We start from the raw sequence: 13,973 nt of genomic DNA, 5'->3' as shown, positions 1-13,973 counted from the left end.
TCTCAACCGACTCTCTAAGATGGACATTAATTGTCCTCTTTAGAAGAGACGAGGCTAAATTAACATATCAGATCACATGACCAGTAAGCGCAGAGCTGTGATTTTTACCCCAGGTCTGTTTGATTCTAAATCCATGCTCTTCAAAGGTCATCTTTTCCTGTCCCCTAGGAAAGCAAAGTGGCTGGTCTGAGGTCACATTTTGAATTGGCAGTAACTGGGTTGACAGCTGTATTCTGAAAGTCAGGTTTATGTCCAGATTCTCTCTCCTTCAGCCTAGTCTGTGCAGAGCTCCCCCAGTCCCAGACAGGAGGCCAGGACTTGATGAAATTGTTCGTAACACTTTAACCTTCCTAATCCCCACCCAGGACCTGAACCCCCTCCCTAGCCTGGCTCACTTTTCAAGGTTTTATGTAGCTCCTTTGCACTCCCAGCACAGTTACCGACTTGGTCCCGTAACAGCAGGGCACCCGTGCTAGTCTGCTAAGTGTGGTCTTTCTTCCACGTGGACACTCTCTACAAGGGGCAGTATATCTGGCCCAGGTGAAAAGTGTTGGCTCCAGCCCGCCTGCTACCTGCCGGGAAGAGGTGACTCGACTTCTCCTGAATCATGCCTTCTGGTCCTTCTCTAGGGAAGAGTGTCAGAGCAGAGCTATGCCTGTTACTTTTCAGGTGAGCTGATTTGAAAGCCTTGATCGAATTCTAGAGACTAAAGGGAATTTTCTTCTCAGTTGGGGAAAACAGATGCCCCACTCCATAGACCTTCAGTGAAACACACTCAGCTAATAAATCAGTTGACAAATGGTTGCAACTGGGCCACCTTCTCCTAGCTGTCCCCATACAAAGCAAAATATAGAATCTGTAGCTCAACCTGTGCAAACAGACACTGTTTCAATACAAATTGGGGGGCAGAAAAGTTTTTGGTAAATGCACCCTGCAGATGCCTCCACAAGACCCCCAATTATCTTGTCCCTGATCCCGAGTCTTTTAGCTTCAAGAGTGGAACTAGATGGAACCTGAAGGCTTGGGAAAAGATTTTAGCTCTGGGGGACATCGATTCTCTTCCACTTCTAATTTCTACGCCTCTAATGGTCCACATGAAAGACTAATTGAAGTCTTGTTGGGATGCTATTAAAGTTATTTGGTGGTGTTACAATTTATGCTCATCTTTCTTTAAGTTCTTTTTAATTATATGGAGCTTTCAAAGTAAGGCTTGGACTATGGAGTTAAAAGCAGAGAGCTATGAAACTTTCTTCTCAATTTTTTTTCTATCCTCTTTCTCTTATTCACAAAGCAAAGTCATCACCAGGCACCGAGCCTTCCTTTCTGGGTCTATTTACCACCCACATGCATGTAATTTGGAAGAGGAACACTTGTACAGGGGGCCTCTTTGGTTAGTTCCTTGGGTAGGACTATTGAGAAATCTCTGGTCAAAAGGCCTTAGTCCCCATCTACTAAAGACGGGTTCTGCCTTCTGCCCGTCTGTCAGTCAGTTGCAGCCGGGAACACAGCCTGCTGCTTCTAGGGGTGATGGAATGACATATCAAGAAGTGAATCTCCTCCCTAACTTCTTTCTTTTTAAGGGTCTGGCCCTTTCCTAGCCTAGTTCCAGAGGTTTTGTTCCACTGTAGACTAAGGTCTACTGTTTGAAGTCTCCAGGATCCCATCCCCTGTCTCTAGGAAATCCCTTTATGTCTTATGTCTTAGCCTTAAAGACCCAGTGGGTCTGACTGACTGAAAGGCCAACCCAAAAGAGCTACCACACTATTTGACGAATTCCAGGAACTCTCTCCTACCCTGATTTTTCTGTCTCATTCCACAGAAGAGAAGACCCTTACCTGTCTCCACCTGGCTGAGAGCACTTCGAGCATCTGTGGAATCTGCTACATCCCCACTCATCTTGATATCTGCAGGGAAAACACAACTAATTTTAATAACAAGTCACAATTCTTCTTGCTATGACATATGTGGCTTTAACTAAACAGAGAAGATGAATGTGTAATTACAACAACCATCAGACTTTCAAATTCCTGATTCCTGAACATACAACCATTAGAATATTCATAAGCTCGGTGCACATATCCCCTCCTCCCAGGCTGGCCTCCTTTCTCCCTTTCTCTAGGGCTACTGCAGGGTCTCCCCCCTTTGCATCATTCATTGCCACTTCCTTCTATCACCAGGCTCAGTAGGTAAAAATTTAACAAGGGGAGGGGTACGAAGAGGGTGGGGGATGGGGGGAGAATGCTTCTCAGTCTCCATTCTCATTTCCTTTGGGATTTAGAATGTACGTTATTTTTTTTAAAGCAGCAATAGAAATGTCCACCTCCTGTCTCCCACTGTAATAACTCTACCCTGGGAGGTAAGAGTACCCTTGAATCAAGGCTTGCCCTTCTCATCTTTCTTCCCCAATCCTGCCTCTGTTTTCTGTCTGTCTCAGAGATCAGCCCACTGCCTGCGGACTGCCCTAGCTCCTGTGTGGCCTCCTTGGAGATCCTGTCCTTTGGGGACCCTTACCTTCTCTCCTTCTCCTTCAATGTTCTCGGGAGAAAGGGGTGGTGGGCGGGTCAGTGCCCCGCAGAGAGAGAAGACCTACACAAGGCCCCCTGTCTCAGCCCCCAAGTGCTGCCAGTCCGGCCTCTCTGCCCTGCTTCGTTTCAATAAATTAAACATTTACCCACAACAGACAGCGGCCACCACCTAAGAGGCCCCTAAGTCTCCTCCAGGGTCAGCAGAGAGAAGCAAAGAGGCAACTTTGAACTAACTCACTCTGTCGGCTCCTCTCCTTATTAAACCACCCAAATACTGAAGCCGTTAAAGATGAAGAATATTTTATTCAAATTGTGTTGACCGCCCCCCCCACCCCCACCCTCTTCTCTGGGGCAGCATGTTAACCCTTTCAGACCAGATAAAGTCTTGGTGAGCCAATTTGCATACCCGGCTCCCCAGCCAATCCTGGGTAAGCAGGCTGTCTTAATTTGCATCAGGTAATCAGGCAGTTGGCAGTCTGGACGCCTGATGTCTGGAGATGATCAGGATGAGGGAGAAGGGTGGACCTCTGCCCAAGGAAAAGTGGGAAGAAACCTCCTTTTTTTTTTTTTTTAAGGGCAAAAATGTGTGTGGCTCTGGCAGAGATTTAAACTGGGACCCCTGGGGGTGTAGTGATTGCAATGCAGGAAGGGTGGCTGCCATGCCAAACAAGACAGAGACGATGGGGAGTCCACAGATTCTCCAGCCCTTGGAGCACCCCAGAAGCAGTGGAAGGAGTAAGCAACCTTGGGAGCCACTGTAATTTGAGGAATATTTTTGAGACTGGCCAAAGTGATGACTTTCAGGCAAATAGATGGCGCTCCATAGAACCCTCCCCAGACATCCACACCGTCCTGTCCTGCGTGGTTACAGACCTCTAGGGGAAACCCTGCAACCACACCCACCACCCCTCCCACTGTACTGCATTTGGGAAGGCATTTCTTGAGCTTAACCGAACTCCTTCCTGCTGCAGTTTGAAACTTTCTGTACAGTCTGTCATGCATAAATATGCAGAATAACTAGTGGGGGCCACCTGGGCACATCTGCAAAGGGCTTCTACAGCTGCTCGGCTGCCGCTCCCATGGGGAAATGGGCTTCGCTTCATCCCACCCATGAAGTCTTATCCTGGAGCTGGGCATCGCCTATTACAGATCAGCTCAGCCACACTTCCCCATAGGGATTCTTCAACAGTGCTGATTAAAAATCAGACAGTGCCTGACGGGAGGGAGCAGAAGGGGGGCGAGTTCTCACCCTTGGTGGGTTTTTTAAACCTGCTTCACCAGTGCCAGGAATTCAGTTCATGGGTTTTGACAGCAGACAGACCTGGATTTAATCCCAGTGCCATCAAAACTAGCAGGGGCACCCTGGCCACATATGTGAACCTCAATTTTCTCAGCTAGAAAAATGGAGAGAAAGATATTTACTTCCCAGGGATATTGTGAGGAGCAAATGAGATGCCTGGCACAGTTCCTGGTGCAAAGGAAGCATGTGATAAATGAATTAACTAAAGAGATACTTAAGCTTCCTTGGTAGTCCCTTCTTCCCATTTCAATAAACAGCTTTGGTTTCCCATCTCACACTGTTGTAATTTGTCCTTTACCTGGGAAGCCATCTGCATTCTCCAAATTCTGGTTTCATCGGAAAAATGCTCATGGGGACAGGAAGAGTTTAAGAAGGGGCAAGGCTGGGATGATGATCAGGTATTCTGAACCAATTTATTTCAAACTCCTGATGTTTAAGAAGGATAACGTTTTACCTAAACCATAATTTTATGCCTCTAAACCACTCTCCTCCAATCCCCATTCTGTGCACCTCCCTTAATCTACCCAAAAGCCATCTCACTGATCCTTTACATTAGCATAAAGGTAGTCCTAATCATATCTAAAAAATAACTTTTGAAGGAGTTGAAGGTCCCACACTCTGCCAGGACATCTACTCTTTTGATGTACCCATTATGGGATCAACATTGTGACACTTCAGGGTTGGATGGTGATTTGAGTCTGAATGGTGAGGCAGGCTACTATGAACTGTAAAGGCTCTTGGTAAGTCCTATAGGATGCTAAGATACTGAGAACCTGTCCTGTTGGGTAGGAGGCTGAGGCTGATGGGTGGGACGCACTCTTGGGTCTCAGCCTAAAAATGGGCCAACACCGAAACTCCCTGAGACGCCATAACCCTTCACCTGTCGGACAGCAGTTGCCGCGGGTGAGAGAGGTGCGGGGTGGGGCCGGGCTTCTCTGCTGTTCTTATCTCAGCCGGTGACTGAGTCGGCTCCTTGCCATCACTCCCTCCCCTGAGGAGGCTCAGTTGCTCTGTGTAAGAACCCTGATACCAGACACACAGCCCCTCATTTGCCTCATGGGGGCCACCACACGCTGTAGCTGGGGCGAGATGTTGGCCGCTGGCCTTGCCCTCCCTGTGCCTTGGCATGACCCAGGAGCGGCCCTCCTTGCACATCTGTGGCCCAGGATGTGTGTGAGACTTCAGGAGCAAAGTCCAAGAGACAGTACTTTTCCCAGGCTGCGGACGGACGGGGCACAGCGTCTCCACCTCCTGAGCCCAGGCTGTGCTGGAAAGCAGAGCCTTCTCCGCTCTCTCTTACTGTCCATCTCCATCTCTTTGGAAGGGATTGGAGCTCCCTCCTGACTTCTCCCTCCCACGCTCCCTGCTGGGGGCACTTCCACCAGAGGGAAAGCAAGGGGCTCACCAGTCCTACTTCTGAGCTAGCCATGCTCCAACTCTCCCCTGGGGGAGACGCCTCTTCTTCAAGAGGACTGCACCTCCTCTCACAGTGAGAATTTCCACCCCAGTGCTGTTCCTGAGCTGTGACGGGTATCAGTCTGGGAGACCTGATCCTCCTTCCCCAGCCCTCATGGGGAACAGCTCACAGTGAGGAAACGGGCACAAAAAGAAATGACTTCAGACTAGCCAGGTGTCCTCCTCTGGCTGGTTCCCCACTGTTTTGTCTCTTCTCGCCCTCCCGAGCTCTCTGTCTGACTCTTGGCTAGCCCCCCGTCTGTTCTGGGCCTGGGGTGGGGAGGAGCCCCTCCTGGGCTGGGGTGCCCCTGTGTCTGGTGACCCCGCACCTGCTCAGGTGTTTGTGCTCCCTCCTCAACAAAATACAAAGTGCTGAGGCCCCATGGCCGGCACCCAGGTTATCAGAGGGAAAAGATGGGCTGATTCAGGAGCAGCAGTGCTCATGGAGCTGTCCGAGTGGGGGTCCCAGAGCGAGCCTACACCCCACTTTGTGTGCGCCTGTTCTCCCCTCCCCCAACCGGACTGTTCTGGTGAGTCAGTGCAGGAGGAATCCCCAAGGGCCCAGGACTGGGAGTTCGCAGGGGAAGTGCTGTTTATAGAGTCCACTGGATGCCGGATCGCTGGGAAGGGAAAAATAGCACTTAAAAGAGACCAAATTTCTGCAAAGAGGATCCCAGACTGAGAGACCCTAGAGAGGGTCCCCAAGGAGACACCCCATAGACGGGCCCCACAGCAGGACCCTCACTGAAAGACCCTACAAAGATGGCCCAGAGCAAAAAGCCCACTGAGAAGAACTGGCAAAGGGAGTCCTCACATGGAGACCCAGTCAGAGAAGCGCCACTCAGCGGTCCCTTTGAGGTGCCATTTAAGGAGAACCAGACACCACAGAGGAGCCAGGAAACCTCACAGGGAGGCCAGACAGCCCTGACGGGAGGCTGACTGCAGGAGGGGGCTGGGGAGCCATGGCAAGCAGACACAGACAAATGAATCGATAACCCACCCAAGGTGGATGGAGACCCCACCATGGATTTAGCTCAGTCTCCCTCTTCGTGTCTGCCGATACGGGACAGGGCTGGGGGGGTGGGTGGTGGGCTTCTGAAAAGCATCAGCCCAGAGCCAGGCATGGGGGCCTTGGCCCTCTCACCTCAACCTCATCCTCTTTCCTGCTCTTGGCTAGATCCTTGGTTGCCTCCCTGCCGGTCCCAGCTGTCCCACCTCCTCCCACTTCCCCCAGAGCAGAAGCCTCCACAAGACAATGAGGTGGAAAACCCCCAGGAAGTCTCTGATCTTGGTCCTAAAGAACTTTCCACTGGGGGCCCCTCTTTCTGCAGTCTTACTCCTATGCATACCTAGGCCTTCTTGGTGGTAAGTGAAGAAGGAAAGTCCGGGATCTGCCCCCAGCTACAATCGGCTCCGTGTTGGTGCCACAGGATCCGGAAAGAGACTTCCCCCAAACATTGGATGATATCCAGTTGGTTGGTTCCCTTGGCATCACCTAGCCCTTCCTGACATGTCCTGGCGCCTGGGGATCCATTCACAGTCAACGCCTCGCTGTCAGCCTGCTTTCACGCAGCTCTGCCAGGACTGCGGCTGGGGAACTGGGGCCCCTGAGTCTCCTACTGCTGCTTGATTTCAGGACTGGTGGCTCCAGGAAGGACCAAAGCCTCTAGCCTGCTCTGCTCCTTGGGGGATAGGTCAGGAGAATTGCCTCCCCTACTCTTCCTCCAGAAAGGAGAGCAGATAACCAAATTCCCTGTCAATTGACCTGAAGTCCTTAATAAAGGTCATTCATTGGGTGCCACTTCATTGGAGAGGCAAGCTGCTGGTTTGAAATGGCCAAATCATGCTTATCTGTCTCCACTTTGAGTGCGTCTCTGCTCAAGCGCTCAGACCTCCAGCAAGCCCACCCTGACACCAAGCCCCCAGGATTAGTAGCTCCTGTCCTTGGCTGGCTGGGGAAGGAGGGATCTGCAGGCTGAATGGAGGGGCCTTGGTTCACTCCACGCCCGCAGACCCTTCACTCAGGGAAACCGACTCTGGGCAAAGCATTTCCGTCTCTTAGGTCCCAACCCTTGAGGAGAGGAGGGCTTGGTTTCTGAATACATGCAACATGGGACATAGAGGATGTATCTTTCCCCATGCCCTCTCGGACACAGGTGGAAGTTCCAATCCCACAGGCCCCTGTGCAGGCTGCTCCTCCTGCAGGGTCCCAGGAACTGCCGCCCAGTACCTGCGCACAGTCTCCCCAGCTCCACCACACACTGAGCCTACAGCACCACCTGACCCACAGAGCAGGTGAGCAGGTACACCTTCACAGGCGGGCTGTGCTCCACCTCCTCTCCCAACACACATGGGGACAGGTAGACTCACCTCAGATACACATGGACACATGCTTCCACAGGCCCTAATCAATACATGGGTGGCATGGCACCTGCCCCCGGTGTGCCTCTGTAAATGCCCCGCTCCACTCCTCCTAGGCACCCCTAGACCTAACAAATGTCCACTCTGTCCTGGCTTCACAAAAATGCCCCGGACACCAAGAGAGCAACATGTGGATACATGTATTTCCCTCATTTCTGCACTTGCAGGTCCACACCCCTGGCTGAGCGAATGAGCCACCCTTCTGAAATCGGTGAACAGGGCAACTTCATGGAGACTACAAGCCGCTCCGCATGCCCAACAGGTCCCACACAGCTGCCGCTCTCCAGATGCCAGGGCTCTCCAGATGTGAGGCGTCCGAAGCCACCCAACCCCCGCCACTCCGGTAGCCCCCCACCTTCATTCTTCCCTAAGGTCCCCCAGACGTTCTGGCGCACGCCTGCTCTCCCGGTGACCCGCTGTCCACACTGCCCTCTCCTGGCCGCTGGGGAAAAAGACCCCCCCCAAGAGCGGTGCCCCTTTCCTCGGCCCCTTCCCGTGCGCAGTGACACCTGTCAGAGCTCGCGCCCTCCGCCCCTCACCTGGGTGCATGGATTCCAGATTCACCATCCTGCCCCAGGAGGGGCCAAAGCCAGCGCCCCCCCAGGCCCCTCGCGTCTGCCCCAGCCGGGCCCCCGGGGAAGCCAGGGTCTCCTTCCTCCCGCACCCGGCCGCTGCCGCCGCGGGACCCGCTGTCGGAGCCGTCGCCGCCGCCGCCGTCGCGCGCTCCGCTGCTCCCGCCTGGGCAGCACTCGGCGCGGCCGGGATTGCCACACTCCCCAGGTGAGCACGCGGCGCGGCGGGGCGGGGGCCGCGGGCCACGCCCCCTGGCAGGGCCCCTGCGCCTGGCCCCGGGCCCAGGCAAAGCCGCGATTTGCATTCGGGGGAGCTGGGGGCGGGGGACGGGGGCAGGCGGGGCTGCCGGGGCGGGTCCCGACCCTGAGGAACACCTGTCTGCCCCGGCCAAGCCGTGGGCCTCTCCCCACCTCGCCGGCCCACCGAGACCCAGGCTCCTGGTCCAGCTCGCCCAGTTGAGGAACCCCTGGCGGGTTATCCGGCGGGGGGCTGAGCTTCCGTCTGGACAGAAGTGTAAGCTCTGCAAGGAGCCTGGGGTGTTTGGAGAAGCCTTGGGGGTGTGCTGGAAAGGATCTGGTTTTGGAATCCTGCCTCTCAGCCGCTTACCAGCTGTGAGATGTGAGACAAGGCTCACCACCTCCCTGAACTCAGTTTACTCATCCATAAAATGGGGCAGGCGCTAATCTTAACAGGCATCTCTCTGTATGGAGTTAGCAGGTGGCCAAGCTCACCTAGCCCCCTGTGCATTCTTACCACATCCTGGGACCTAGCTGTCACATTTTCCAGCTGAAGACACTGCCCCTTGTCCCTCGCACCCCGGTCCCAGGTTGCTGTGAGGCCCCATGAGAGAATGATATGAAAGTTATACCAACGTTAGAGATTGTGGGAACAAGTGACTTGTCCAAAGGTACATAATTCTCTAGAGATGGAAGGACCCTGGCTGGAATCAGGTCTCTGGACTCCTACTCCAGTGCTCTCTGCAGCACCATCAGAGACTCATAATCGGAGCTCCCCCAACCCTTCTTTTCCACTCTCCAGGTCCTAGTAAGTGGTGACAAGGCCAAGCAACCACCTGCTTGTAAGCCTGGAAAACCATGTGCCAACAGGAAGGCAGACCTCGCCTTCCTTTCCAGACGGGTCTCCCTATTAACCCTCCCTCACCTTAGTCTCAAGGGCTATTTCCTGCTTATAGAGCAGGTCCTGGGCTTTTCCGCTTCTATGCCTTGTTTGCAGTGTTCTTTCCCGTTGGTACTTGCACTCAGCATTCACTCCATCAATCCCCATGTTAATACCGAGCATTTACTGAGCTTTCACTGTGTGCCAGGTGCTGTGTTGACCGACACTGGAAAGGCATCCGACCTTATTTAGTCTTGGACTGTTATTATTTCCATTTTACAAATAGGGGGTATGAGGCTTAGAGAGGTTAGCTTGCCCAATGTTACACAGCCAGTGTGTATCAGGGCTCCTGGTCTAAAGCTCCACAGACTGCTCCCTCCATGCATAGTTCAAATGCCACCTCTTTTCTGAAGCTGGAAGTGATCTGCTGTGTTATTAAATTATCGTAACACTTCAAAGTTCCTAATAGCCCTTGTGGTTGGTTCTGTGGGACTTTTCTTATCCTGTCTCTTGGTTGTTAACTGATTGGCTGCCTCCACAACACCGAACACAGTGCTGGGGACATAGCAGGTGTCAGAAGGGGCCCAGTGGGTCCCCCAGGGGAATAGAAAGTGCTTAATAAGTGCTCCTTCTGGTCCATACAAACCACTGTCCCCCAGTCACATCATCCTCTCTTCCTCCCACTCTTGGTAAGAAGGGAGGAGATTTTCTTCCTGTTTCTTCTGGCTGGGGGAAGAGGTCAGTAAATGCTTTTTGGAGGCCTAGTGAGCCCAGAGGCCACCCCCTTGGGACACTGCCGGCCTGTCCCTTCCTTTCTTCCTCTTTCCCCTCCTTTCCCTCCCCTCCTTCAATTGAGATTTGGTCCCAAACCTGAGGCCATTTCTTATCTACAACAGCACCTCACCCGCCATCATCCTAGAAAAATGCTTGCACATAATTTATAGACCCCCGTTTGCTTGCAATTTCCATATCTCTATTTGCATAGTATTTGCATGGCCCTGTGCACCAAGGGTCTGATTCTCTGATCACCATTATCTGGAACCGGTTTCTCTTTTCCATGTGCAAAGTTACACACTTCTAGTTTTTCCAGAAGCCAGAGGAGCAGGTACCTATGATTTCCAAGGGTCTTCCAGCTCTAGTAGCCTAGGATTCTGGGGTCCTGGGGGTGGGGTGAGGGTGCAGCTCTTGGGAATGAGTCCCTTTGGGGAAGAGATGGAGCCTTATGGGTTTGTAGTTGGAAGGACAGCTTTGGGTTCCAGATGGGGTGGGAGGACGGGAGCGCATAGGGAGTAAGGTGGCAGACAGTACTCACCTTCATTCATTTACTCATTCATTCAATAAATACTGATCGAACACTTCCTACGTGCCAAGTGAGTGCTACAAGCTGGACAGGCACCTTCTTGTTTATTCAGCACACCTTTAAAGGAACAGACTGTTTTCAGGTTCCTTTTATAGATGAGGAAACTGAGGTTCTGGGAGGTTCTGCAGCTGGTAGACGGCAGCGTTGGAATTTGGACCAGGTCTGCCTGACTCCAAAGCTGGCGCTTATAATCCTGCCCTCCAGGGTTGGAGCCTGAGTCTCCCTTTCTTGTCTCTTCCCTCCCACATTGAGGTGAAAGGACCCTAGATATTCCTACGAGGGACAGAGGCCCACAGTGGGTGGGAACTGCCCAAGGTCACAGGGCAAGTACGGGCAGAGCAGAAACTCTTCTACCCTCTCTGCTCCTCTGTCATATGCTCTTCCTGGACACTCAAAAGTTGGCTGGGTTTGCGGCATGTGTATCTGCGGGAAGGGGCAGGGTTGGACAATTTTTATTCCTTCCTTTGTCTTGCTTGATAATCATTTCAACTAGATAAACTGGAACAGGAGCGCAAAAGACCCCTTTATCCCTCTCCCCTTCGTGGACCCTGTGAGTGCTTCTGTGGAACACTCACAGCCTCCATGAAATTGGCTCTTTGAGTTCTGGGCAGACGGGAGGTGGTGCGGAAGGTGTCAGCACCCAGGGCCTAATACTCCCTGTCTCTGTTTCGCCTGGGAGAGGAAAAGCCATGGGAAAAAGGAGAGAGATAGGGAGTTAGTTGCCTGGAGGTTAGAAAGGGAAAAAGAAGCAAGGACAGGAATCTTCAGTGCCTTTGGACATCAGAAGAGCCACATGCAAATGACATGCAAATGATATGCAAACAACCCCTGCCTTCCTCCTTACCCCTATCATCTCTCAACAGCTGGAGGACTTTTCAGGGAGTAGCCAAAGCCTCACTCCAGGATCCTGTTGCCCCCAAACTGATCAACTTGAACCCTTCCTGGAATCCTGATCCTGCTGGGGTGACATCTGATCCCCTTGACTGCACCTCTAGGAAGTCACTAGCCCTCTAGGTCCCATTTCTACTTGAGCAGGTGCTCACCTTCTTTTGCTTCAAGGACAGAAGCCTCCCCTTTCAGACACATTGCTGGAAATGGGCCTTAGCCCTGGAGAAGGTGCTGGGGAGGGAGGTGGGCCCTCAGGCCTGTTCCCAGCCTCAGCAAAGAGAAGTGGCCTTTTTGGCTGCAGGCCCTTCTGTGTACTCTCATTTCCTGTCATGTCAGCTGGATTGAGTTGTCAGGGCTGGGAGAAGGGTGGAGAGCAAGGCATCCTGGAAGGCCACCAAGCAACAAGTCCCTTCTAGCTCCTTCTGTCTGCCAGATGGGCTGTAGGGCCCGGGGTGTGGGGCTGCGGGGTGGGTGTCAGCTCCCTGCCTTGGGGTGACCACAGGGAGTGGATCTCCAAAAGAGCAGATGGAAGGAAGGTAGAGACCAGTGAGAACTTCCAGGCCTCTTTTAAAATCACACCTCAGAGTCAATCCTCCGATGGCACCACTGTCAGGAGGAATATTGCAGAATGCGGGTGGAGGGGGTGAGTGTCCGGTGATGGGAGTGAGGTGCTCTGGGAACCAGAATAAAGCAACTGTTCCTGGGAGGTGGACCCAAGAGGACATAGGGGTCAGGACACAACTGTTCCCTGCCCCTGATATCCCTAAGGCTGAGCTCCAACCCCAGACATCCCACCCCACCTGTACTCAGCCCCCGCTCACATCTAGGGGGAGTACACACAAACTCATTGCACATTTCACACTTAAAAGTTTCAAATACTAGATAATAATATATGTATTTAATTTTAAAACAGCGTAACAACTCTGTCTTCCACTGAACTCTTTTGATCTTGGGGCCAACATCGGGCTGGGGTCCAGCCACTCTAATCACACGTTGGCAGAGTGCTGCCTCAGTGAGCCCTTTCCTGGCTCTCCCTGCCTACCTCTGACCCGGTAAGCCTCCTTGTACGGCGCACGCTCAAGGCAAGTCTAAGCCCAGGGCGCCCTCTTGTGGTGATGCAGGTGTAACCCTGACTGGAGCGCCTCCACCTGCAAGACTGTTGAAATCTCACCTCTGCAGTGAGAGCCTTTCCGTGGCTGGGGGAACCCCAGGTGAGGGCCCCAGGTCCAGGTTAGTTGGAGATACTGAATACTAGTTTCAGGGTGCTGTTGGATCTTCTAGTCCACATTCCCCACCGAAGGCCAGCCCAGTTGGAGTCATCCAGTCAGTGCAGGGACAGGAGCCCCCAGCCTTGTTGGGCTGTCTGTCCTGTTGCTGGACAGCTCTGATAGATAAGATGTCCCACCTCCCACACTGCCCTCTGGAGCTTCTGAGCTACATGGCAATCCTACACCCCTACACATAGGAGGTTGGCAACATTTGTCCGTCCATCCATCCATTTGACACATGTATTGAGTACCTACTGGAGCTATGCATTGGGCTGGGGCTGGGAATGGAACAGAGACCAGACACTGCCTCTGCCCTCAGGAATCTCATGGTCTAGGGATGCTTGCAGACCAGCGAACAGTAAGTCCCTCATGCTGTGGCCCGTGCTGTACCAGGGAAATAGAGGGGACTGTAGGGGACCACTGTGGGTCTCGCCTTACCTGAGTCTGGGGGTTCGGCATGAGGAAAGGCTTCTTAGAGGCAGGGGCGTCTAAGCAGAAATCCCCAGCAAAGAGGAAGGAGGAAGGGAGCATAAGCTGTACAAACCAAGGGAATAGTAAATGCCAGAAAGGTGCATGGCATATGGGGGGCCCCACACAGTGCAAGCCGGCTAGATCACAGAGCACAAAAGGTGAGACCACAAGTGAGTGAAGGTGATGACATTTGCATGGGAGAGACCTTGAATCGGGCCTAACTTAGGTGGAAATGGTTCACCAGGTTCAGAAGCAGGTGGCTTTTACTGGTTGCCACATGCATAGCCTTGAGTGCCACGGCACGGGGTTGGGAACTGCTGGGGAGGAGGAAGAGTCTGGCAAGAAGTTTGACTATGAGGGAATAAGGAGAAATAGGGCAGAGGTGGAGCGGGACTTGGGTTTGAGGTGCTTTTTATCTTGTTTTTTTTTTAAATGAGAAAGATTTAAACCCTCTCAGGGTACCTGGGCAGGAGGCAGGAAAGAGAGGTGAAAGGGGAAGAGAGGGGACAACTTCTCCAGGAGGAAGGAGTGGGGCTGGGATCCAGAGCCTTGAAGTCAGGAAGAAGGGGCACGTCCCCATCATCAGGACAGAGGGG

General features: G+C 52.9%; 1 protein-coding gene across 1 annotated transcript in view; it reads right to left on the bottom strand.

The window, feature by feature from the left end:
• POU2F3 (POU class 2 homeobox 3) overlaps positions 1 to 2,606 on the bottom strand; it is a 69,070-nt gene extending 66,464 nt beyond the window's left edge. The window contains exons 1-2 of the mRNA XM_064482151.1: positions 2,512 to 2,606; positions 1,836 to 1,904 (exon numbers count right to left, since the gene is read on the bottom strand). Coding sequence (XP_064338221.1) covers positions 1,836 to 1,896 — 61 coding nt within the window. The 5' untranslated portion in view covers positions 1,897 to 1,904; positions 2,512 to 2,606. The remainder of the gene's footprint in view (positions 1 to 1,835; positions 1,905 to 2,511) is intronic.
• Between the last annotated feature and the right edge of the window lie 11,367 nt (positions 2,607 to 13,973).

Source organism: Camelus dromedarius, chromosome 34 (assembly GCF_036321535.1).
Source record: "Camelus dromedarius isolate mCamDro1 chromosome 34, mCamDro1.pat, whole genome shotgun sequence".
In the NCBI taxonomy this organism is placed as follows: Eukaryota; Metazoa; Chordata; class Mammalia; order Artiodactyla; family Camelidae; genus Camelus; species Camelus dromedarius.
Note: the sequence above shows the minus strand (reverse complement) of the source record. Positions and strands in the feature narration are given on the sequence as shown.